This window comes from Notamacropus eugenii, chromosome 7, assembly GCF_028372415.1.
Source record: "Notamacropus eugenii isolate mMacEug1 chromosome 7, mMacEug1.pri_v2, whole genome shotgun sequence".
In the NCBI taxonomy this organism is placed as follows: domain Eukaryota; kingdom Metazoa; phylum Chordata; class Mammalia; order Diprotodontia; family Macropodidae; genus Notamacropus; species Notamacropus eugenii.
The window spans coordinates 32,952,343-32,979,649 of NC_092878.1; the positions used below are offsets into that span (position 1 = coordinate 32,952,343).

Sequence of the window (27,307 nt, forward strand, 5' to 3'; positions counted from 1 at the left end):
GTGAAGTACTTTGCAAACCTTAAAATGCTATATAAATGCTGGATGCTATTATTAGAAATAGGTGTGGCACAGTCAGCCAAATTATGAAATGCTGAGAAAGCAAAATAAAAAGGAAATAGTCTCAAATTCAGTAAGATAACAGGTTCTGTCTTACGTAGAGTAAAAAAACATGAGAAATAGATTGTGCAAACTAGTTCCTTTTTTTTTTGTTCTTTAAGATCCAGAAGACTGTGCTCCTCAAAAGCCTTTCCAGTGGTACCCACCACAATGACCTGCAAATCAGCGTTTGTTACATACACTGAGTGTCATGCAAGTAAATGATGAAGGAAAACTTAAGGAAAGGGTCAGGTAGAAAAGACATACTTTTAGTCAGGTTTTAAAGAGATAAGAAGGAAGGAAAAACTATGAGAAAAGATAAAAAAGATGATTAGTCCAAGAGATAGAAGCTACAGGGATTGCTTTTCACAAAAATCTGACCTGCTTACACGGCAGAATATTCAGTGAAAATTGACATAGACGTCTATTGTGTTGGCAAAACCTGTTTACTGTGTGCTGGTAAATGTTTAACTACCAGTCTTCTAAGGAAAAAGAAGTGTGCATGACACTTTAAAGTTTAATTTGCATCATTAATATTTATGGACATTGTTAACATTATTAACATTATTAATATTTTCTCCATCACTTTCTTATGTCTAGACAGAACATGAAATCAAGTCCTGATTTGTAGTATTTGCTGATTTCTGAGTTGTAAGGGCTCGCACTGATCATTTAACAATTGTTTGTCAAAGTATCAGCTGGCTCTAATATGCTTCTGCTTCAATTGACGTAAAAGTGAGTCTGAAGGATCACAGAATCCAACCCAAAGAGCTAGACATGACCTTAAACACTTTGTCATCTTACAGATGAAGAAATCAAGACCTAAAGAAGTTAAATGACTTGTGTAAATGACAGAGATATGAACTTCTATTGCTTATCATTGTTAATTCTATTTAACTTTACTACTAGATGATCTAGCTTGGTTATATAAGTGGATAGTATAGTGAATGGAAACACTGAGAACACATACACTCCTCATAAACAATGGGAGATCCACTGGTGAACATAGTGGCCATTCATACAAAACCTCTTCTGGGACATCGTTGTCATCAATAGTTATTGACCGCCTACAGTGGACAAGACACTGTTCCAGTTCTTTAGGATACTAAGATGAATCGACAGCATTTATTCAGGCATTTACTATGAGTGTTACATGCTCAAGATGCAAAGATGAAAAATGACACAGTTCCTCATGGATCATAAAATTTATTTGGAATTCTATCCAAGTATAGTGGGCCATTTCACAGGTGTGGAATTCAATGAAAAAGTGGGCAGTTAATTGGAAGAGAGGCAAAATCCATTCTCTTCAACAATTAGAAAAGCTCATGACCCCAGTCAGGAGTTCTTAACCTGGGGTCCATGAAGTTGCTTTCTTTTCTTTTAAATATTTTGTTAACTTTATTTCAATATGGTTTGTTTCCTTCATAATCATATGTATTTCATTTTGTGCATTTAAAAACATTATACTGAGAAAGGGGACCAGGATTCTACCAGATCACTACCCAAGTCCTTGAAACAGAAAGGTTAAGAATGCCTGCCCTAAGTAGATTTTGAACTTATTTGCTTAAATAATCCACAGTTAACCTGTATAAGAACTGTTATTTAATAGATTCAGAAATATTTTAGCAATTTAAATACCTTCTATTTTATTTATTTTGAAAGTGGAATTTTTTTTAAATCATACCTGAAGTTATATGCTATCTTCCTCAGGCACATATTTATTATTTGGGACAAAATAGAGTGACTTGAGCCTCAGTGAGAAGAGAGAATGCATTAGAGTGGGCTGTTTATGTGTAATTCTTAAAGACTTACCTATTTTCAACTAGAAAGGCACAACATTGCTAGTTTCCTTTCTTTCCTTCACAAAAACATGGGCACTCACATATACACAAGGATTCTACTGGCAATTTTATCTCAGCCATATGTTTCTGGATTGGCAGTTTGATCAGGCAGCTTCCTCAGTCTAACTCCACTGCCTTCCTCTGCTTTACCAGACTTCTGGTCAAGTCCTCTACAGTCTAGGCTCAAGGTAAAGTCTCAGGGGGCAACAGTATGACAAGGTCTTAGATGGCCAGGGTAATTAAACTCCTCACCCAGCCATCTCTAACTTTCTTTCTTCTCCTTGAATTGTGCTTTTCCCCCCCTCCTCTCGTTTCCCTCCTCAACTGGAAGAAAATATGCAACAACATTTTTTCACACAGATTCCCTATTATGTACTCCCCAGAGAAAAAATGCTTAAAGCATAGAGAGACCTCATCACAATACTTTCTGTTCTATTTACCCACAGACAATATCAGTCCTCTCGTGAACCATGTACAGTATCTGATTGGGGATCACAACCTATCTCAAGTAGTCTCCCTAAATACCTACTGGACTTAACAGATAGTGAGATCTAAAGCAAATAATATTTCTTATTTTTTATGTCTCCGCATTCTTCTACAGAAATCATAGTGTGATGCTGCATCATGGTATGGAGGTAACACTGGGTTCTTGAAGACTATGTCAGGTAGCATAAGCATTGGCATATTCAAACAACCAGGAAAAACTTTGAGTATGATTTGGATAACAGATTGTGTCTGCTCCATGAGGAACAGCAAAGTATGAGGAGACATTACCAGAAGTTTGGCCATAAAGTGATGAATTCTTTGGCCATGGTGACCCAGGCACCAAAGAGGTAAAAATGCAAAATAGTCCTGACTAATATGTGGCCCCCTTCCATTTCTGTGATGATGGTGATGGGAGCATGAGAAAGGGATCAAGTGGGTTAAGCATCACGTAGTTTTCAGATCTACAAGTCTATGTTCCAGCCACTGATTCCAAAGAGGCCAAAACTGCTCAGTTCTCTGAAGACCTACAACATCTTCTAAAAACAACAACCAAAAAAGATGTCACCTACATCACAGGGGATTGGAATGCTTAAGCACAAAATCAAAAGATAACTGGAATAACAGGTAAGTTTGGTCTTGGAGTACAAATGAAGTGGGACGGAGACTAACAGAGTTTTGTCAAGATAACTCACTGGTCAGAGCAAACACTTTTTTACAACAATCCAAAAGGTGATTCTACACATGGACAACACAGATGGTCAATATTGAAATCCGACTGATTATATACTTTGCAGCTAAAGGTGGAGAAACTCTATAGTCAATTAAAACATGACTTAGAGCTCACTGTGACTTAGATCGTGAGATTCTTGTTGCAAAATTTAAACTTAAATTGAAGAAAGTAGGGTAAACCATCAGACCCCATAGGTATGACCTAAGCAATATATTTTAAGAATACGAAGTAGAGGTGATGAATAGATTTAAGGGATTAGAGCTGGTAGAAAGAGTGCCTAAAGAACTATGGACAAAGGATCACAATATTGTACAGGGGCAGGGACAAAAATATCCCAGAGAAAAAGAAAAGCAAGAAAGCAAAATATCTGTCTAATAAGGCTTTACAAATAGCTGAGGAAAGATGGAAAGTGAAAGGTAAAAGAGAAAAGGAAAGATATGTCCAACTGAATGCAGAATTCCAGAGAATACCAAGGACAGATAAGGTTTTCTTAAATGAACAATGCAAAGAAATAGAAGAAAACAATAAAATGGAAAAGACAAGAGATGTCTTCAAGAAAAGTAGATATATCAAGGGAATGTTTCATGCAAAAATGGATATGGTAAAAAAATAAAAATGGTAGGGACTTATGAGAAGTAGAAGAGATAAAAAAAAGAGGTGGCAAGAATATACAGAAGGAGTATTCAAGAAAGATCTTTAACCTCAGTGATAATGGTATGGTTACTGATCTAGAGCCAGACATCTTGGAGAAGGAGAAGAATTGCTAACAGGAATACTAGTAAGGGTGATGGAATTTCAGTTGAATTATTTAAAATTCTAAGAGATGATGCTGTTAAAGTGTTCCATTCAGTATGTTGGCAAATTTGAAAAACTCAACAGTAGCCACAGGATTGGAAAAGATCAGTTTTCACCCTAGCCCTAAAAAATGACAAGGTGAAAGAATGTTTGAATTGCCAAACAATTTTGTTCATTTCCCTTCCAGACTGGGATCTGGGGTTTGTTTGGTTTTTTTTTTTTTTTTTTTTTGATGAGGTAAAGAGCCCATTCTCTGCCTCATTTCTTTATCAGTGAACAGGCATTGCCTCAGTCAAACTGAGACCTGTTAAAGACCTTAGCTTAGAAAGGCCAAAGTCTCTACTGCATCTAGGGCCATCTCTAGTCATCCTGATCTATAGATGGCTCTGGAGAAGAAAGTGAGGCTGGTGACTTGGCACAGCCCTCCCTCCCTATATCCAATTCACTTGCCTGTGGTAGCATCATTTTCCTGGAGTCATGATCCTCTTCAAGAACCAAGGAGAAACAATAGCAAGCAATAGTGTCAGTATAAATGCAAGTCAGTTGTTTCAATATATTGACTCATTAGACAAGATCACACATTTAGAGAACCAACAGATTAATGTTTGTAACGCTGATCTGAAAACTTTGTTGTTCTTGTCTGACTCCTCACTGCTGTCTACGTTCACTCTGAGACCATCAGGATCCAAACAATGACCAAGTAGGGAGTGGCCTGGGACCTATCATTCTCTAGTCAATGAGGGCCAGAGTGATTGGGCGTTGTCAGGTGCTTAAGGGAAAAAAAAAGTTTCAGGGATCAAAATTTGTCATTGTTTGTCCCTCATTCTCCAAGAGGACCATGACATCAGGGAGGTGATTCCATTCTTGCTATAAAGGAAGCTACAAGGCATGAAGAAATTGCTGTTAAGTGAAGGATGGTTCACAAGTTTCATTTGTTTTTCCAGAGAACTGAGTAGAGGAGTAAGTTGTCAGTTTGGATGGAATCCTAATAAAGCTGCCCCCACCCCCAATATTCTAACTTCCTTACAGTCCCATTACCCCTACTTCACCACTCCCCCATCCCTAACTCAATATCCGAACTTCTTTATATATGCCTCACTGCTCACTAGAACAGGTGTGTCCATGAACTCCTATGTCTCACAGAACAGCAGCAGTGTCCCTGAGATGAGATCCCAGTCACTGTCTCTAGCCAGTCACTGGTTCCAGACCCATTCCTCATACTTCCCACAGAAACAGCAGGTGTATTCATGCACTCAACCACAACCACATCCATCTAGTCTCAGACAGGACCATCCTTGGCCAATCAGAAAGCAGCACCACCAGGATGCCCATGCAGGATGTGGACCCCAAAACAACAGAAGGAACTTTCTCTAAGTAAGCACCTGCTCGGTAACAGCAAAATCTATCCTTTCGGTGAACCTATGACATAGAGAGGCCCATTATGTCATTATCATACATTCATACCCTGCCATGGATTTTTCTGTATGCATTGTAGGTATTTGCATACACAATTCGACCGTGGCTGGGACTCCTCCCCTATAACCTAATCCTTAACAAACTCCTCCTGTCTTCTTAATATTCATAATTTGTTACGTAATCGCATCTTTACCCTATAAAAATCCATCTTGCTTTCTCTGAAGTTGCTGGGCCCTCTTGGGCTTCCTAGGAAGCATCAATCTCAAGAAATGTCTATGCTTGGATTAGAGATGGTCTGACTGAATTCTTTGAGATAGTTCTACCACAACATTATCATGAAACCACAACAGTTCTATACTAAAGAGATCTTTCTCAAACCTGTCCTCCAATATGTTAGTTATTCTTTCTAACTTTGTCATCTGAAAATTTGATAAGTATGCCATTTGTTACTTTATCAGACGTTAATAAAAAACAAAGTGAAACAGCACAAGGCAGTGTTATAACCAAGGTGTGGAAAATCAAGTTTGGCCCAGGGCACTGAAATTGAAAAACAGCGACATCACTTGTACTCTTTTGACAGCATGTAAACAGCTGAACCTAGCACCTGGATAACAATAATAATTATTTTAAAAAGGAAACTGCCAGATGGTACAACTGCTCCCCTCAGGGTTGTAATACAGGCAAATTCCTCTCAGATTTGGACCAATCCTTCTTCCTAAGTGACTGGAAGACTAGTGACACTCTACAAAGCACAAGGAAAGTTAGGAAGAGGATTCAGTTTGGAGGTAAAGATAATGAGTTCGGTTTTGGACATGCTGAGTTTATGATATCTATGGGATGTCCAGTTTGAGATGTCCAATAATAGGCAGCTGGAGATGTAAGACTGGAGGTCAGAAGAGAGGTTAATGTGGGATAAAGTAGATTTTTCTTAATCACCAGCATAGAAATAATCATTGTATCCATGGAAACTAACAAAATCACCAAGTAAAAGAAGAGGAAGAGGGCCCAGGACAGATAGCTATGGCACATCTGTGGTAAGTGGGTATGATTTGGATGAAGCTCCAGCAAAGAAGAGCAAAAGGGGTGGTCAATTAGGAAGGAGGAGTACCAGAAGAAAGTATCCCAGAAAAGGAGAAGAAGGTAAACACAGGCTCAAAGTTTACAGAGAGGTCAAGAAGCATGAAGCCTGAGAAAAGACCCATGTTTCTCTCTAATAGCCTGTAAGTTGCCTGAGGGAAGGGACTCATATAATGTAGTGGGGGCAGTTCATAGGTATTTGATAAATTCTTTGTTGAATGAATGAACCAAGATACTCAATAGCTTCTTAAAAGATTGTCTTAGCAGTCCACACAGACATGGATGAAGCATGTATATTGCACAGATCAAGATCATGATACTTAACTGGAGAGATGGCACATGGAATTAATCCATCTTTTTTTTTTTTTTTTTTGTGATAGACACTGGACATAAACAATTGCCTAAACCCAGAATTGGATAGGAGGAAGAAATCAAACTGGATTCTATTTGGGAAATTGCAAAGCACTTTTACTGATTCTAAACTGTTTTCTCTCCCTTTGCAATTTAGAAAAATGGTCCCCTCAAAAAAGTCATGAACAGGGATTTTACAACTGAGATAATCAGGAAACTGGGACAGGATGCTTCCTCATAAGTTTTTTTCTTTATAAAGCAGAGGTTCTTAACTTTTTGTGTGTGGCAATCTAGTGAAGCCTATGGACCCCTTCTCAGAATAATGTTTTTAAATGCATAAAATAAAATACATAGGGATTGCAAATAAAACCCATTATTTTGAAATACAAATTTCAAAATAGTAAAAACAGACAAAACTTCAGACTCCAGCTTAAGAATGCCTACTTTAGAGAACTCTTTTTCCTCACTTCCCAATTTACAATCAATCAACATTTACTAAGCACCTATAATATGTCAGGCACTATGCTAAGCATTGGGGATGCAAAAAGGCAAACGACAGCTTCTACCCTCCAGAATCTTCTAAGGAGACATGTAAACAAATATATACAAAGAAGCTATATATGGGACAAATAAGAAATAATTACCAGAAAGAAGGTACTAGAATTGAGGCTGAGAAAACCTCCTTATAAAAGATGGAATATGAGCTGAATGAGGGGAGTGGAAAGAGGATAACACTGTATACAGTTATAGCTACATTGTGTGAAGGCTAATTTTGATAGACTTGGCTCTTGCAAGGCAAGGTTCTAGGACAACTCCATAAGGCTCATGATGGAAAATATTATCCACATCCAGAGAAAGAATTGTGGCATTTGAATGCAGATGGAAGCAGACTATTTGCTGTCTCTCTTTTGTTTTGTTTCTTCTTTCTCATGGTTCATTCCGTTGGTTATAATTCTTCTTTACAATATAACTAAAATGAAAATATGTCTAATATGAATGTATATGGACAGCCTATATCAGATTGCATGCCATCTTGGGGAGCGTATGGAGGGGGAGAAAATTTAAAACTCAAAAGCTTGTGGGACTGAATGTTGTAAACTAAAAATAAATATATTTTAAAAATAGGAAAAAAAAGATGGAATTTTAGTTGAGAAGTCCGAGAAGTCAGTAGGTGAAGCGGAGGAAGGATAGCATTCCAAGGACGGGAGACAGCCAGAGAAAATGCCTTAATTTACCTGTGGTTTTAGAAATCACAACAATGAGTAACAATAATGATTAATAAAGTGCTGCTTCCCACCCTTTGTTGCTTTTAAGAACTCCAGTTGATCTCCCCCAGGGACCACCCAACCTCATTTGGCTTCCATCCTACCTCCTCTTAGGAGACTGATGATATCTCCTTTACAGAGTATAGGTGGGCAAGCTGAATTCGAACTCTATTAATGCTAGAAGAGACCTTAAAAAGCTCATAGAATCAACTGGTTCTACTGTTTCATTTTAAAGATGGAATCTGAGGCCCAAAGAGGTTAAGTGTTTGTCCGTGGCCATACAAGTAGTAACAGAGATGCACTTTGAACTCCCACATAGACTTCAAATCAGGTGGTTTTCCTACAATATTAGACCAGATATTAATCAACACCGCCAACTCTTGGGGCAGGCAGAGTTAGAGTTGGGCTACCTCCATAAGCTAACAGGAGCCTAAGTAAATTCTGCCTAGTGGTGCTTAGAGAAATGGTGTGTTTAGCAGAGACCTCCCATACTGCCAGCATATCTTCCCGTAGAGCTGCAAAAAGATAAGTAGCTCTTAGGCTAGTTTAAGAGGTTTGAGTACATAATCCCCAGTTTCTTTGGGTGCCTCCACTCGAGCAGACCTCTCTCAGAGATAAGATAAGTCGTATCTCTCTGGTCACAAATTTTTAAATCCCCAATTTCTTCCAGCTCCTTTCCTTCCCCAAAGTGCTTTGCACAAGACTGATCCCTGGAGAAAAGTCTAATGGGCACTGCCTTTATGTTTCCTTCCAGGCTTCGTTTGGGATATTAAAATCTCTCCTTTGAAAAGGGCTTTAGAGGCTTTTAGATTGCTTACTAGCTCTGGGCAAGTCACTTAACCTCATGGACCTCAGTTTCCACCTCTGTCAAATGAGTAAGAAGGAAATGGCAAATCCCTCCAGTATCTTTGCCAAAACCCCCAGAGAGGGGTCATGAAGGGTTGGACACGCCTGACAACCTGTCCTGAGAGCGCTGCAAGGCGGGACTTTGGACCAGCACGCTGCGTGGGGCTGCAGGATTGTGGGGAGCAGCATCCCTGCGGATCACCTCTGGGTATTTGTGATAAGCCTCTAGTGGCCCCCAAGTCTGTCTCCCCACACCTTCTAATACAAGCCTAAGCTTGGAGCCTTCCCTTGTCTTTGGAGACCACACCGAACCCCGCTTTACAGGGGAGAAGCTGGGGCTCAAAGGGGTTGCATGGCACGCGCATGATCAGGCACCCCCTCATGGCACCTCCAGCCTCCCCCCTGCCCCCCCCCGACCATGGAGGGGCCTTAAGGGCGGTGTAGCGCTCAAGGCTGCAGGAGCCCGGTCCAAACCTCGGCGTCCTGCCCGGGACGGGAGCACGTGGGTGGAGTCCCCGCCCTGCGCCTAGCCCTTAATTAATGGTCTGAGTTGCACGGCCCTGACCATGGTCCACCAGGGATCTCCGCCCTTACAGGGAGCTCACGCGCAGTACCTGTCGGACTAGCCGTAGGACCGGGCTCTACCTTTCTCCCCCCACCCCTCCCCCCTTTCGGTTCTGCTGACGGCGTTACCGCCGAATCAGGCTATTGTTAGGCCCCCGCGGAGGGGTTCTGATTGTGAATGGCGCGGCCCAATCAGAGAGCGGGTCGAACGTTGGCGCTGCCGTTTGAGCCGCTGCGTTCGGCCCGAAGCTGAGTTCTCGGCTGGGGTGCGGAGGCGGAGCGGGAGCTGAGTGCTTGGCTAGGCGGCGGAGGCGGAGTGGGAGGCGGGAGACCGCGGCTTTGGGATTTGGATTGTGGGGGCGACCGGTCTGCCGGAGTGGGCAGCCCGGGATGGGGTAACAGCCCGGCTGACGGAGGGCGGTGCCTGAGCGTGCGAGACCGGTCCGGAGGGGAGCTCGAGGAGTCCGCGGCGGAGCCAGGGCCCAGGGCCCGCCGGGCCTCCGGCGTCTGGGGCGACGTTAGCCTAGGGCCTGACCGGCGACGAGCGGGGGGCCGCAAGAGCCCGCAGACCCGAGGGACCGGAAATAGAGACTGGGAGTCTAGGGGAAAGGTCTTCTGGGGTGAAGGCCTGGGACTGGTTGGTGGGCAGTGACCGGGAGGAGCGTGGACGAGTCTGTGGGGAGTGACTGGAGAGGAGCGTGGACAAGTCGGTGGGGAGTGACTGGAGAGGAGCGTGGACAAGTCGGTGGGGAGTGACTGGGGAGGAGCGTGGACGAGTGACCGGGAAGGAGCGTGGACGAGTCGGTGGGGAGTGACTGGAGAGGAGCGTGGACAAGTCGGTGGGGAGTGACTGGAGAGGAGCGTGGACGAGTGACCGGGAAGGAGCGTGGACGAGTCGGTGGGGAGTGACTGGAGAGGAGCGTGGACAAGTTGGTGGGGAGTGACTGGGGAGGAGCGTGGACGAGTGACCGGGAAGGAGCGTGGACGAGTCGGTGGGGAGTGACTGGAGAGGAGCGTGGACAAGTTGGTGGGGAGTGACTGGGGAGGAGCGTGGACGAGTGACCGGGAAGGAGCGTGGACGAGTCGGTGGGGAGTGACCGGAGAGGAGCGTGGACAAGTTGGTGGGGAGTGACTGGGGAGGAGCGTGGACGAGTGACCGGGAAGGAGCGTGGACGAGTCGGTGGGGAGTGACCGGAGAGGAGCGTGGACAAGTTGGTGGGGAGTGACTGGGGAGGAGCGTGGACGAGTGACCGGGAAGGAGCGTGGACGAGTCGGTGGGGAGTGACCGGAGAGGAGCGTGGAAGGGTCCGTGGGGAGTGACTTAGAGAAGGGTCAGTGGCGGGGGAAGGAGCGGGGTGTGGACAAACAGACCTGAGGGCTTGGAATTGAGGGTAGGAGACACGGAAGTGGCAGGAGCAGGCCCGAGCCCCAGCGGGGCTCGTGGAAGTGGACGAGAGGGAGTTGAAGCGAAGGTGGTGACACCGAGGGTTTGTAGCAAGTGGAAGAGGTGGTGGCTAGAGAAGGTCAATGGGTGGAAAGGGATCAGGACGAGGAGGAGGGGAGTGGCGGAGAGGTGCGAGACACCCGCAGAAATGAGGCACCGGAGGCTGGTGAGGCTGACCCTGCTGCAGCATCTCGAGGCCGCCTATGGCTTAAAGATCCAGAGCGCTCGCGGCCGGCAGGAGTCTCGGGCGATAACTTTTAGGGTAAGACCAGGGGGAAGAGGGCTGAGGGAGGACATCCGAAGGCTAGTAAGAGTCACTGTGAACCAAACTGGTGAAAGTGGAGCATTAATTTTGTCCAGAAAAGAGGACAGGATGATAGCTAACGTATCTCTAGAGCTACCTATGTGCCAGGGGAAAGAAACTGAGAGGTTAAGTGGTTAAGCGGTCAAGTGACTTGTCTGGGATCACACAGATCTTCTGACTCCAGACCTCGCTCTTTGTTCACACACCCATTTAGCTGCATGTTTAAAACTAGAAAGAAACTTAGAAACTATCTCCTCTAACTCACGGTTTTACAGAGGAGGAAACAGGCCCAGAGAGAGCTTCAGTAATTTGCCCAGAATCACGCAACTATTCTACAAAATAGATTCTGAACCTAGGTTTTTCTGACTGTTTGCTAGTCCATGCCGCTTCTCGATTTTACACATGATAAGCCATATGGTGAAGATGTCAAGATTTACTGTTGGTTATAACTAATGTTTCTATAGTACCTTAAGGTTTCAGATTACTCCATGTACTTGATTTTATCTGAACCTTACAACAACCCCTTGAAGTGTGTGTGTATCTTTCTCTGTATATATACATGTGTGCGTGTGTGTATACACACACACTACATGTTATTATTATTCCTGTTTTTCAATCTGAAGTTCATAGAGGTTAAGTGAGTATTTGTGATTATTTTCTGAGGCTTTTGTGGGCTATCAGGAAGGGTGGTTCATTTAAAAAGAATGGTGTTTTCTGAATGGTTCAGTGGAAATGGTTAAGTACTGAAGAGGAGTTCTGGTTAAATACTAGTGTGTGTGTGTGTGTGTGTGTGTGTGTGTGTGTGTGTGTGTGTATGTGTGTACTTAGATTAATTAATACAGCTTCTTTTATGTGGTCCTGTTGTGTATATTTGTTACAGCTGGTTTTTGAGTGCATAATAGTTAATTGAATCTGATTATGCCCAAACCTAATTTTTGCTATTGTCAGCTTTATGTCATAAAACATTTTTTAACTAGGTAGTTAAATTGACACTTTTTTGTTTCTACTGATTATTTACCAATATGATAGTCTCTTCAGTTGTTTCAGTCTCTACCCAAGATTTTATACCTATGAGATAGTAATTTCAAAGATTTCAAGAAATTGAAGGAAAAGATTTAGAAATGTGATGTGAGCCATGTAATATTTTTGAGATAGCATTATGTTCTACAAATGCATAAAGAAGACTAAAATGATTGACAGATGGAGAAGGTCTTTGCAAGACATAGCCCTTGATTTTTTTTCCACTCATAAAATCAAGGAATTCATTTCATAATTTAAAAAAATCGTGTATCAAGCATCTATATACTATGTTTTAGGTGCTGAACAATACTTAAGATCTTGTCGGTAGAGTAGAAACTGACTAGTGGACACATTGTATTGGACAAACAGCCATGCAGAATATTACTCAAATATGAGAATGAACAGTCATATTATATTATATAAAGTAAGTATGAATGTCTTTAAGAGATAAGTGTAAATCAGAGTAAGTAGCCGCTGGAATTGTTTCAGAATGTAATGTGAGGTGAGATAGCTAAGAACAATATTAAAGTTGTACTTCTATTTGCAATAACATTTTATACTGGTTCACACTTAAGAGTTTCTAATACAAAAACTTGTGAATTGCACTTTATACAAATACATAGACTAATATATAAAAACTAATATTTGTGTTCTAAAAATCAACTTATTTGTCAGTATACTGATTTTTCCGTCTTCCCCTCATTTTTTAAAATATTCTATTGAAGGCATTGATTTAATCTGTTTAGTGTAAAGAGCACTAGGCTCCTTGCCACATTCAACTATCATTGCTATGCACCTTAGCCCTAATCTTTCTCTTCAATTCTAGCCCTGAATCATAATCTGCCTTTCAGACATTTCCAGGTGAGTGTCCCATAGGCATCTTAAGTTCAACATCTCCAAAATAGTACTCACCCACCTCTCTCTGAAGTTTCTTTTGAGAGCAGTTCTGTCCTAACCGTTCTGGTTTGTGAACTTGAAATCGGCTGTAACGCTTCATTTCCCCTCAACCCCTATACCCAGTCACTTGTTGATTCCCCCTACAAAACATCTTTCTAATCCTTCAATCTATAACCCTAGTTCAAGTTGACCTGTTAACTTCTCCCCTGGACTATTATAGTAGCTTCCTAATTGTTGTGTAGGTCATGGTTTTACCCTCCAGGTTTTATCCATCATCCACTTAAAACAAATGATTGTTAAAGCATGGGTATGACTGTGTGGTTCCTTTTTTCAAAAAGATTGCTATCTTGTTTAGAGTCAAATACTACAACTGCCTTGTTTGGCATTTGAAGTCCTTCAAAAAGTAACAGCCAACCTTTCCAGGTTTATTACATATTACTCTGTTTTTTGCAGTGTGCAGTTAAAGTAAGCCTATTTGACATTTCTTTGCTTCCATAACTTTACAGAAGCTATCCTTCATACCTAAAATACTTTTTCCCACACTTCTGCCTCTTGAAACCCTTAGTTTGTTTCAAAGTTTAGCTGAAGTGTAACCTACCCTTTTCTAGTTTCCCATCCTCCAGTTAGTGCTTCTTCTCAATTGTATTGTATATATTTACTTACGTGTATCTATGTCTTTTCCCTCTACTTCTCCTCACCTCCATGAAATGTAATTTCTCTGAGCAGGGACTGTTTCATCTTTGTTACTGTATCTTTCTCTGGAGCCTAGAACATAGAAAGTGTTTAATAGATGTTTGTTGCATGAAAGAATTTCTCTCAGTGACCTCATCAGTTCCTAGGGTTTTATTATCTTTCATTCAAGATGATTAAGAGCCATTGTTAAAAAGCTGTCCTTGAAGCCTGGGATTAAAATGTTGCCTTTGACTTTTTGTGTGATTTCCTGGCAAGTCATTTAACTATTCATTGTTCTAGGCATTTAAACACTACTATTTGCAGAAAAGTTGCCAGTCTCTATTGGTAGAATAAGTGCCCTCATTTGGGAGTTATCTACACCAGTGAAGTCACCAGTCATATCCCTAATCCTAAACCTATGTAGATGACTTGTAGGTCTGTATAGCCAGTCCCAGTTTCTCCTCTGAGCTTCTGGCCTGCATCACTGTTTGCCTATGGGATATTTCAAACTTGATATCCAAGATTTATCTCAGTTTCTTGATATTACAAACCTGTCTCAGAGATATCTCAAACTTAACAGGTCCAAAACATCTCATTATATTGCTCTCCAAACTTCCCTATTTTTGCCCCCAAGGCACCACCAGTCTTCTCATATCCCAAGTCTAGTAACTTTCCATTATCCTCTTCATTTTCCCTCACCCTGTATATCTAATCAGTTGGCAGTTGTCTTGTTTCTTTCTGACCCTCCTTAGTTCAAGCCTTCATCACATTTAGATTACTGAATTTGTCTCCTAATTGTACTTCCTGCCTCAAACCATTTCCTATTTCTGTCTTATCTTACATATTGCTGCCAAAGTGATTTTCCATTAGCCCAAATGGGATCTACAAAATAAACTTCATTGGTTCCCTGTTAACTCTCTAGGATAAAATAAACTCCTCTACTTAGCTTTTAAAGCCTTTCACAACCTGTCTTTCCATCCTCATTGTATGTTACTCATTAAACAACCCCACCCCCAGCCCATACCGACTAGCCTTTTCTGTGTCCCCCATGTACTCAGGTATGTCCTGAATCTTCCTTTGCAGTTGCCATCTCCACATGCCTGTAATTCACTCCATCCTCACCTCTGCTTCATCTCTCTTTTCCTTCAAGATTTAGCTAAAATATCACTATCAACCTTTCCTGATTTTCCATCCTTCCCCCCAAAAATGCTTATTTAGCTATTTTGTATTTATTTATATTCTGTACGTACTTCTCTCCCTCATTAGCACATAAGTTCCTTGAGAGTAGGGGTTATTTTATTTGTATTTTTATCCCTAGTGCCTGGTGTATAGTTACAGCTTAATAAATGCTTATGGATTGATTTTTTAAAAAATACTATAAATGGCTTATCTCCAGTCCTAGTAATGGGATGTCTTCTGCGTTAGTCATTTTCCTAAGTGTCGTACGAGCTTACAGAAAATTTTTATGCTTAATTCTTTCAGTATATATATCTGCACTGTTATTTTTTCCAGGATCTCAGAATTTGATTTCAGATTATTAATAATAGCTCATTGTTACAACATGTAGTTTATAAAACTCCCTCTGAGTTATGTGGAATTATCCTCATTTTACAGGTGAGGTAACGAAAGGGCTGAAATGGCTTATTAGAGGCCACATAACTAATAAATAGAGACATGACTTGATACCCAGGACTACTGAATCTTGGTGCCTTTCACAAGTTATTCTTGTGATAAATAGTCTTCGGAAAAATTGTTAAGAATTAGTTAAGAAATATTTAATAGTTAAGAATAGTTAAGAAATAGTTAAGAAAAATAGTAAGAAAGAAGATAATTTTATTATAGAAATAGCAACTGTACAAGAAGAGGTTGAATTGGATTTTTTAATGTTTTAATGTTTACTTTCAGTATTTCTTAGTCCTAGTCTCTTGGAACATTTTGTTAGAAAATTTGTAACATTCATCAGCCAAAAAAATTAATCCATCTTACCCTATTATTGGTCAAGGAAGTACACAGATAATTTGATGCAGAGTTAGTATTTGCAGAGCTGTGGAAGGTGATTTCAGAAAAAAATATCCATTTTAATAGATGCAAATTGAGAAGCATTAAACCTATTTGAAGTCCTCTTTAAAAAATAATACAATAATGATACTTTAATGTGTGTTAGTATTTGATCCAAATGTTCTGTAACTCTTTCATTAGCATAATTAATAGATATTATTGGCATAAGGTATTTATTTTAGTATTTGAGACTAGTTCTGTTCTTAAGACTCACTGTTACCAAAGTCTGTTGCCTTTTAGCTACTATGACTAATTATATCTCAGAATATTAGTAACTAGTTTAATTGTTTTTTTGCTCTTTCCCTGAAATCACAATTTGTCTTCACATTCTGTGCTTATACCTGTAAATTTTTATCTTGATGCTTATAATAAATGACTTTTACATTTTAGGGGAAAATTTTTCGAGCACCTTTTTCTGTACTACCCCAGACATTTGTACCAGAATATGGAAACATTCCAAGGTAAGAAAGGTGTGAAATTAGCCTAGAATTAAGTGGTGAATTGCAAGGTTCAGAAATTAGTAGATATTTCACACTTGGGTCTTTAATTCATGGACTTTATAATTCCACTCTGAAATCTGTATTTGAATGAAAATCCCTGTAATGTAATGATACCCTTAGCACAGTGCCTGACAAATAACAGACTTTCAGTAAACGTTTATTGGATGAATGAATGAGTATATTTGGGAAGAATTGTGGGAGAAGAGTAATTATATGTTATTGAGATGCCCAAGCTTTTGTAAATAGTGATCACACAGTGTTATTCGGATTTGTTATGCGCACATTTCACATTCTAGTAAAAGGATTTCTAAACACTCACGTATTGGGGAAATGACGACAAAACTCATGTTAATGAACCTGCTTAGATCCTCCGAGTCCTTTACCTAGGAGAGCTGTGTAATCTGTAGAGATAACGTTTATTTGGCATTTAGTTGTTTTCATTCTTTATAACCTCTTTTGGGGTTTTCTTGGCAAAGATACTGGAGTGTTTTGCCATTTCATTCACCCCCTTATTTTACAGATACGGAAACTGAGGCAAGCAGAGTTAAGTGACTTGCTCAGGGTTACATAGCTAGGAAATGTCTGAGGCCAGATTTGACCTCAGGAAGATGAGTCTTCCTGACTCCAGGCCCAGCACTCACTCTATCCACTGGGCCATCTAGCTGTCCCCTTTAACATTGATACTACATGTATTACCTACAGACTTCTATTGAGCATCGTTCTGTCTGCATTATTTTGTTCTACATATTGAATTATTTTTTTAAAAAATCATCTCTGTCTTCCGAAGAGTTGGACAAATGATGTTGGCAGAGAAATAAAGGTCCCACAGACAAGCAAATAAAGAAGTAAATTAAATGAGATATGAATAGAACCTATAAATAAAAATAAACTGATTTTTCAAAAATGGAACTTGTATTTCCTCACATCTATCCCATTTTCACACTTTTCCTGTTTTGATTGAATGCACAACCATTCTTCTCATTTTCTAGTTTTAGAGCCTCAGAGTCAATTCTCCACTATCTTCTCTTTGAAATTCCCTCCTCCCACATCCCTTTAGTCCAGTTAGTTGCCAGGTCTTGTTGATTCAAGTCTCGCTGTTTTATATCCATAATCTAAGCTGCTGCCAATTGATGTTCCTAAAACAGGGGTCTGACTTAAGAAGCTTCAGGAGCTTCCTATGGCCTCTGGGATAAAATACAAAATCCATTTAAAACTTTTCATGATCTGCCTCCCATCTACCTTACCAGTCTGTTGGCTATTAGTCCTTTTGACGATACATACACTCAGTCTCCTGCCTCCATTCTTTTGCATTAACTATCTCTCAGGTGTATAATACATTCCTTCTTTACCTTTGCCTCTTATAAGCCCTAGCTTCTTCACTATTATATAAGACTTTTCCTGACCTATTTTTCCTCTACCCTAGTTATCATTTGTCTCTTAACACTACTTTATATATACTCATCTGTGTATATGCTGTATATGTTGAAATGGAGGAATTTTTTTTCCTTTTTATCTGTAGTATTAAGGATGCCTTGCATATATGGAAACTTAATGAATGTTGAATTAAATTGAATTAAAAAAGGTTGTTGCATTTTATGGGATGGTAATTACAGAAAGATTTGTTGGGGTATACATGTCTGTGTGTATAGAGGTTATATATATATGTGTGTGTGTGTGTGTGTGTGTGTGTATACACACTTAGATAGTATGGCTCTTGGGTATATAGTAGGCTGTGAAAGTCATGGAATGAGAGCAACGGTCATACTAAAATTAGCACAAGAACAATGAGTAGATTATAGAAATGGGAAATGATTTATAATTCAGAAGTCATGTCAAGGATCTTCACAGCCTATTGATGTACCTTGACAAGTATATTCACTTAGTATGGTTTTTGTAAGATTAAATACATTAATGAGACCTGCCTTTTTCAGTTTTCTCGTTGATGCTTGCACATCTTTGGAACAACATCTTCATGTTAGGGGTCTTTTTAGGGTTTCTGGATCAGCTACCCATATAAAAGCACTGAAGGTAGGCATATTCCTTGACTATTTTTTCTTTCCACAGTTGTCTAATTAGGTTTTTGTTGTTACAGTCCTCAGATATGACATGAATGTGCAAAGGGTCTATTATTTTCTAGCATGTGGACTCCCTCTAACATCACATCCCATATGACTTTAAATAATTACTGTGGAGATGTCTGTGAGCACCTTGCACATAGGTAGTTATTGGGGGGAGGGTTTGAACCCAGGTCTAATGACTCCCAAGCTCAGCATTATGTCCTCTCATCTTTTCGGTATTAATGAATGGTAGAGTTACAGCTGACCAGCTATTATTCCCTTTGTGGAAAGCATTTATAGCTTACATGAATCCAGTAGTTAAAGAAATTAAGTATTTTTGATTGTTTGCTAGAGCTTCTTGTGTGTTTTGTAATACATGACACCAGAAGCAAATAAATAAAAGAATTAAAGTTTACTAAGAAAAACTCTTTATCTTGAGATGTAAGCAGAGATTTTGATCAAAATGGAGATCTTAAATCAAAGAATACTGATGACTTGAAATTTATTTCAGAGGAAACTGAATCATGGTGAAAGCTGTCTGTCTTCTGCAGATCCACAGGATATCACAGATCTTATTAAGATATTTTTTAGGGAGTTGCCAGAACCCATCTTTCCAGTTGATTTGCATGAAGCTTTTATCAAAGCTCAACAGCTGGAAACAGAGGAGAGGGATACTGCTACAATGTTGCTCTCTTGTCTTATGACTGACAATATAGTATATGTATTACGGTACTTCTTTAACTTTCTCCGGAATGTTTCTCTCAGGTAAGTAAAGATCAAGTACAAAAAATTTTAGCTATGGGGAACTTTTGGCTAGCCAGTTATAATTTTAAGCAACAGTACATTTATTTTGTTTTCAGCTATTTGGGATGGAAATATTTCTTAAAATTTATTTACATATTTCCTTATCTTCTCAAATGGAGTATATTGAATACAATTTCGTTTTTTCTTTATCATTTTGAATGTCATTATTTGTATACCGTAATACAGTGATCTCCAGGGGCCTGTTTCTGCAAGGCAGTTTACCCTAAAAGGTCTAACCTGTGATGCCATTTGATTTCATATTTCTGTTTTTTTATAATTTTTCTATTTCTTTCCTTGCTATCACCTGTCATTTCTCACTACAGTTTTTGTGCCTGCCTGTAACCACTCCTCTCACCCTTTCTGTTTGGCTACTTCTAATCAGTTATGAACTTTGAAACCAAATGCAATAACCAACTGTCTTACTATTATGTTTTAAATAAGTTAGTACTGATTGAGGATTTTGAGAAGCTTGGCTGTGAATAAAATATTAGTTTTGGATGCATGGATTTTATAAATTAATTTGACTGTTAGAAGCTTTTTTATTTCCTATTTCTTGGTTAAATTCCTGATAAGGTTTAGTATTTGCCTTATACATAGCCAATATTAAGTAAGAGTCCCTACAAATATGCCTGTTAGCTTCTTGAAATTGTTTCTTAGTTCAAATTTTGACTACGTTTAATGGTACCTACTTTTTTTTTTTTTAAAGAGTCAGTGAGAATAAGATGGATAGTTATAATCTTGCAGCAATGCTTGCTCCAAACCTTTTACATTCATGGAATGAGAAAGTGTCGAAGAATGCAAGGGAAGAAATTCGACTGGAGATTGCGGTGGTAAAGACCCTGATTGATCATGCAGCTGATATTGGTAAGAAAAGGTGAAATGTCTTCAGGGCAGAATGTTTATGGCTTGCCAGCTTCTCCCAACTAACCATTAAAACTCTGAGGCAGAAACAGTGAAAGAGTGCTGGACTAAGTTAGAGGCCTTGGGCTCACAGAGACCTCCAGCTCTTTTGCTTGCTCCATATGTGATCTTGACAGTCATTTAACCCTCGGGATTTCAGTTTTATCATCCGTAAAATGAAGGGGGTGAACCAAATGACTTCTGAAGGTTCCTTCAAGCTCAAGTATATGATTTAGGAACCTGTTCTCTGACAGAAGTTTAGTGTAGAATACCTTTATTTTTAAAACAACACAATAAAAACAACATTGTCAATGTTATCCTTTAGGGCGTGTGCCAGAGTTTATCATGGCAAAGATATCAGTCATGTTGGGTATTGATGGCCCCAATTCTACTCCATCACTAGATGACTGTGAAGAAGGTGAATATGAGTCTTCTATTGAACATAAGGAAAAGAGAAGACAGGGTGTAGGTGGTGAGTATTATTACTATTTGACCTAAGCATGGAGGTTTATAAGCTTTTATTATTTAAGGTAACTACTCAACAGAAATTTTTTTTACTACCTTCTTTATGTTAAGGGCTGTGGGAGATATAAAGACGCATACCATATTATTACCTCTCTTGGTGTATACAGTCTAGTTGAAGAGATAAAACATAGACTCCTAGAATTACAGAATTTTTTAGGTAAGAGGGGGAGCCTCTTCCAGACTCTTTATTTTACTAATGGGGAGACTATGCTTCATGTAGGTTAAGTGACCTGCCCAAGTTGTAGTGTTTGCTAATGACAAAGAGTCAGAATGTAGGTCTATAGAGTTCCTCTTGCAAAGAGTTAAAAATAGCAATATTAGTAAATGTAAGATTGTTAAAATGCCCTCGGCTTGAAGAAGAATGAGTTGTTAGGGAGGGCGAATTGGAATTTTATTTGGATAATCAAAAATGCATAATATTTGGCCTGGATGAGGAAATTCAGGTGTGGAAGGGCGTGGTACATGTGGGAGACAGTAAGTAGACTAACTTTGTTTAAATGAAGACTTAAATGGAGAAAGGGAAGAAATCAGACAAGAAGACTGAGGACGGTCACGGAGAATCGTTGAACGCTAACTCAGGCGATTAAGTTTTATCATGTAAGCAGTGGCCACCAAGTGGAAGATTTGGTCAGAGTATTGATGTCCTGGAAATGATATTTTGGATGAGTCTTTAACAGTACACAGCATTATTTTTAGGCCAGAAAGACTGGAAGGGAATTGAGGAAGGTTTTTGCAATAATCCAGGTGTGAACAGTCAAGGCCTGGCCTAAATTGGTAGCATTGTAAAAAGGAAGGAATAGATGAAAAAGGTGCAAAGAGTCAATAGGACTGCAGGCCATTGTAATACAATTTTTAATAAAGTCAAATATATTTTAGGACTCACATAACTTAAAGTTAGAAGGGACCCTAAAAATCATGTAGTTCAATTTCCTTTACAGGCAAACAGTTTTTTAGGATTTAGGGGGATGTTGACAAAATCTTTTGTTTTTTTGCATTCGGTAGATTATATTTTTGTAGATTAAACTCAGACAAGACCAAAATAAAGCAGATGTAGACCTCCAGAGAAATTCTAGCCACACAGATGCATGTCATTCCAAAGCAGCTTCTTTGTATTTTTAAAGATAGCAGAAGGATGATGTACATCAAAAGGCCAGAGCTAGAGGTCAAGCCTAAAAGCTAGATAATTTATGCGATTGGTGCCTGACACTTAATAAATGTTTTTTGACCGCTGTACAGAAAGAGCAGATAAGCTACAGATATAAGCCTTGGGGTACACAGAAAGGAAAGTAGTGTCATCAAGTGGACTGGATCATTTTGTGTCTGCCTCCTTTCCATGGGATTCCCTTATACCTTTCGCTAGGTAGAACAAGAGGAACTCTCCATTGTTTTCAGGACCAGACTCTTAAGATTGCTTTTACGTATGAATTATATGTTTCTATGTAAATTTATTTTCTCCTGTCATCAGCTTCACTGCAATGGTCTGTGGTCCTATTGCGTAGTTTTTTAAATTATCTTTTGTGTCTGGGTTTTTTTTTTTTTCTTCAAAGTTGCTCCTGGGGCTGAGAAAAGGCGGAGTGACAGATACATCCTGCTTGGGTTACTGGGAGGAAAGAGGAAGAGTGCCAGGTCTTTTTAGTTTTTTGTGCCCCATCTGTGCTCTATGTCAAATACTTACATATTTACACGCAGTCATCGTGCCAGTTCAAACTTTCTTTCCTGTTAGTTTCTATCCCAGTACATCCTGAATGTTCATCATTCTAGCTTGAACAGTCACTTTCATAGATCTTCCCTTCAGTTTCCTCCTGAAGGTTTGAGGAAGAAGCTTAAATCCTCTACATTCTAAGTTTCATGCCAGGTCTGTTCACACATATTATGTTGGGGTGAAGGCCCTTCGAAGGGCAGGGTAGTTTGTATCAACTGTCATCAAGACCAAATTTCCCTTCATATAGTTCACCTAGCCTAACAGTGCCACCTCTCTAAGATGTTGTTTCAGCAGAGGCTGCCCTTTTATATTTTGTTCCAGTTGAGTATTTTTAGTTATCTTGTTAATTAGATCAGAAGCTTTGAAATATTGTTTTCAAGAGACTGACATTCTTCCTCCTATTCCTAGCTAACTGGTTAACTTCAAACATCCCAGAACCGAATCTCTGTAGTAACATTTAGGTTATCTAACGTTTAGGTTATCTAGTATGTGTCCCTGCTCTACTTATTAGCTACATAACATTCATATTTTAAATAAAACCCTGAATCAGCGAGTTAATCTTGGCAAAAAGTATGACACAAATCTTGCTCTTTCGGTGGTTAAGTGGATTGTATTGTTTCTCTCTAGATAGTATTGATAATAAGATATAAATGCTGCCTTGGTTATCTATTATTAGCATGTCAGTATTGGTACTGGAAAGACAGCAGTGCCTGGAACTGTGTGCCTGGCAGATAATGCTTGTCAAGAAGAAATGGTGAAACTGCTTAACCTAGGGATGGAGGTTTTAGAAGTATGAAAATGGCTTTAGTGTGTAGGTTTGATTATTGTGTTCAATTTGACCTAGAGTATAGGTTTGATTATTGTATTAAATTTGACACTGTGAATATAGGACTTTTAGAGCTGGAAGACATCTTGGAGAAATATAGAGATAATTTGGTTTGCCCCCCTTTTTAATATGCAAGGAAACTGAGACCCAAGGTCACAAAGATAGCAAAAGTAGCATACCCAGACTTGAATCTGGGTCTTCTCAATGTAAATAGCTTTATTTTACATTGCCACCTGCTTGTATGCAATTTATATTTGAGCTGTCTATACACTGTTAAAATAGTCTTTGTGCTTTAAACCATCAGTTTGTATATGTGTATATTGAAGAAGGACATTATACTGAACAGTTTCTTGAAGCTACCAGGTTTCCCCCCGAAGCCCAGATTGTGAAACTGTGCTCTTTAAAGCCACTGAAGTAAAGTATTAAGACTGAACTCAAATAGGGGTTATGAATAATAAACACCCCCTTCCCCTCATATTTCTTGCATGATGGTAGCAGAAAATTACTTAATGGTAGAAATGGTTGGGAGGAGAGCCTTGTGTTTGGTTACTATAGTCTTGTCTGTTTCGTTTTAGATAAGTTGTGTTTGGTAAAAATATTGTTCTACATCTTCCTTGGAGTTGACTTTTGTTTTTTTTTACCATGTTCTGCAATCTTTTAGCAATAAGATATTTCATGTCGTTAGGCTAGCTTATTGGTAAGAAATGCTGCAATACTCTGGAATGATTCCATTTTGTAGTCCTAAAGGCTTTATGGGTGCCTGTTACATCAGCTTGTCTCTACTCTGGTTTAAGCAGAATGAGGATTCTTTTTACTCGTGCTTGTTAGAGTGGAATTTGTCCCGCATCATCAGAATGGCTGTTTCTTTAGCATTGTACAATTGTTTAAGGGGTGAATTATTTGGAAATGAATTCAGAAAAATTTACAATTACTTTTCATCATCAATATGTACTAATTATTTTAAACAAATTTTAAAATATGTTACTTAACTCACATCGGGTTGTGAGGTAAACATTTGAAAACTTTAAAATGCTACATAAATGTGAATTAGTGATATTCGACATAAGGCCCGTATAATACATTGTTTCACTTTCAAACTCCAAAATTACTTTTCAGAAAATTCACAACTTAGTCACCAATTTCATTTACTCATTAAAACCTTTTGCTTTTTAATTAGCATTTTCCCAGAGGTAAGAATACCTTCCAATTTTTTTTCTGCTGAGAAACATTTAGAAGTATAGTGTTGACTGTATTTGAATTGAAATATCCTCTCGAGAGATGCGAACTACTTAATTAAAATTATCTTTTGAAAGGTGCAAAATTTCTTTGTATTTCATTATTACTGGGCATCAATTCCACCTGTGACTATTTTTCTTATAATGACCTAATGAAAATGGATCTGCTGGTACAATTTTTTTTTAGCATATCATAAATATTAAATGTGTATTAACAGAGCAAGACATGATTGCTTCTGTGTCTTGCATTTCAGATTTTGTTAGTGGAGTACCGAATAAGCTTAAATGTAACAGAACACCCTCCACTACACCTCAGCAAGACAAAGCTGGTAAGTATCATACATGACTGTACTAGATGGAAGCTTTTGCAGTCTGTCTTTAACTTTGTTCTCTGACAAGATTTATTTGTGTTTAGTCAAAATTTGGCTTTTTAACAGTAAGGAAAAAATGTCAACATAATGCCAAATAAAGTAGAACTTTTGAGTGGGGATGCTGCATAGTGGAGTTTTTTAACCTTTTTTGTTTCATGGACCCTGTTGGCCATCTGATGAAATCTATCTATATCTATATATATAGATACATTGTACTCCTTGAAATATTTTTTAAGTATGTAAAATTAAATAAATGGTATTACAGAGGAAACCAGCAATATTGAAATAAAGATGTAATTTTTTTCCCATCTAAGTTCATGAACCCCTGAAACGTATCCAAGAATTTCTTGTGAGCATGGATTCCAGGTTGAGCCCCTCATATAGGGGGTTCCCTAGTGATATTGGTCATATTGTACTAGAAATTCTGAGATTAGAAAATTAAGCATTTTGTTCATAGGCTAATCTGCTGAAATGATTTTCTGTCTCTTTATAACTAAGTACTGCTAAACATGTAACAAAACTCAAGTGGGTTATTAACTTTTTTTTATTAATAGGTTATTCTATACCAGGGAGTTGAGTCAGTTTATATTTCAATTCTTGTGTAATTTTGTGTGAAATTGTTCATTATAATAGTTTGTCCATATTTTGTTATAAGTTCAAGTTCAAACTAATTTTTCAATGAATTTTTGGTTCAAATCTCTGAGTGCAAGCTCTCTTATGACTGCCTTACTCCACTAGTTGGTTGGTTTTTAGGTTACTGTTTGCTAGCACTAAGATTCTTGCAGTTATTTGTAATTTTCTTTACTTTCATCTGAACTACTGCATAGCCTGAATTTACTTTGTAATGTTTCTTTGACCTTTAGTCTTTATCTGCTTAAAAGGTGAATATATTTTTTTTTCCAGCGAGCTTTAAATAATAGGATTTTTAGATTCTCTGTTAAAGTATAAAACATTTTTGTTAAATAATTTTCCTGATCCCACTCCACTGTCAATCCAGTATTTATTTGTGTGTATATATTATTTTCCCACAGTAGAATGTGAGTTCTTGAGGACAAGGGACTAATCATTTCAGTTGTGTCTGACTTTTCTCTGACTCCATTTGGAGTTTTCTTGGCAGAGATACTGGAGTGGTTTGCCATTTCCTTCTCCAACTCCTTTTACGGATGAGGAACTGAGATCAACAAAGTTAAGTCACTGAATAAGGTGTGTGTGAAGTCTAGATTTGATCTCGTGAAGTTGAGTCTTCCTGATCTCAAGCTCAATGCAATATCCACTGTGCCATCTAGCTTCTATATGGTAGTCACTTCATATTTATTAAATTGAATTGAATTTTCCTAACAATTAGTGCTCTCCAAAAATAGAATGGATTGTTTTAGGAAGTAGTGAATTTCTTCCCTTCCCTTCCTCCGCAACTAGAGGGCTTTAATGTCTGGGTTACCACCTTTCAAGGATGTTATAGAGGACATTTCTTGTTCAGATACAGATAAGATGAGATGATTAGATGGCTCCTGAGGTCTTTTCCAACTGGGACTCTAGGAAAAGTAAAATTTTATTGAAAACTCACATTTTAGTATTCTGTGATGATGCTTTACTTTTTCTTTCTTTGAGTACTGGAAGCTAGGAGTGAAGTTGAAGGCATTAGGAGTAAATGCTTTGTGATTGGGTCCCTAGTGTTATGTTCAACTTTGCACTTCTCTCAAGCTCTGTAGTTTCCAACCCAGATGTCAGGAGATCTCAAACTCCTGCTCATGGAGAATGTGCCCTGATTAACCTTTATAAATTTTTTTCTGACTGGATTTATGAGTTGGGAACTTGTTTTTAAGACCTTTTTTCAAATGGACAACAAGAGCAAGAGTTTACAATATTCCTGGACCCCAAATTTTCCTGGAAACCATATGGTAGAGTAGAGAAACACACTGAATGTCAAGACTTCTGGATTGTAGTTCCAGCTCAGCTACTTACAGTAGTGCGCATGATCCTGGGTGAGTGATTCAGCTCCTCTGGATGTCAGTTTCTGCACTTATGAAATAAGGAGACTGAACCATGAGCTCTAGAGATGCCTTCTTGCTATAAAGATCTACAGTTTTACTCACACAGAGACATACTAATGATGGTGGGTGTTAAGCATCATAATATCTTCTAGAAGTCTCATTCTGCTTAAAATAGACACATCTGATGAATTATTGCCTTGCTGACATTTTCATCTTTCAGATGGTAGAGTGAACTGGCAGGGAAACTGGAGGTTAGGATTTAATTCTTGCCAATAGAAATATAGTATAATGAATAGAGAGCTAATCTTGGAAATTGGGTTTATGTCCCATCTCTGACATATACTGGCTATGTGACCATGGGCATATCATTTAATCTGTCACGGTTGGAAGTCAGTAATAGCAAACTCAAATAGGAATAGGGGGTTACTAATCTATTCTAAGGATTCCTGTGTTGCATGTTGACGTAATTTTAAAATGTAATGCTTTCTATTTTTATTATATTTTTATTTACTGTATTAAATATTTCCCAATTAC

At 38.8% G+C, this 27,307-nt stretch overlaps 1 protein-coding gene and 1 pseudogene across 10 annotated transcripts in view; one reads left to right on the top strand and one right to left on the bottom strand.

The window, feature by feature from the left end:
• The window catches only part of LOC140513819 (enhancer of rudimentary homolog pseudogene), a 54,149-nt pseudogene extending 37,892 nt beyond the window's left edge, over positions 1 to 16,257 (bottom strand).
• Positions 1 to 27,307, top strand: part of LOC140513765 (TP53-binding protein 1-like) — a 130,786-nt gene that overhangs the window by 5,099 nt on the left and 98,380 nt on the right. For 9 of the 10 annotated variants that reach the window (XR_011970310.1, XR_011970309.1, XR_011970308.1 and 6 more), the window contains exons 2-8: positions 13,062 to 13,096; positions 16,253 to 16,323; positions 18,294 to 18,390; positions 18,931 to 19,184; positions 19,930 to 20,087; positions 20,449 to 20,595; positions 24,666 to 24,740. Coding sequence is in view for 6 of the 10 variants with exons in the window: in XM_072623698.1 (XP_072479799.1) it covers positions 13,062 to 13,096; positions 16,253 to 16,323; positions 18,294 to 18,390; positions 18,931 to 19,184; positions 19,930 to 20,087; positions 20,449 to 20,595; positions 24,666 to 24,740 (837 nt within the window). In the remaining 4 variants the exon portion in view is untranslated. Of the gene's footprint in view, positions 1 to 10,832; positions 11,174 to 13,061; positions 13,097 to 16,252; positions 16,324 to 18,293; positions 18,391 to 18,930; positions 19,185 to 19,929; positions 20,088 to 20,448; positions 20,596 to 24,665; positions 24,741 to 27,307 lie in introns of those variants that run through there. The other variant, XM_072623700.1, reaches the window with a different exon arrangement.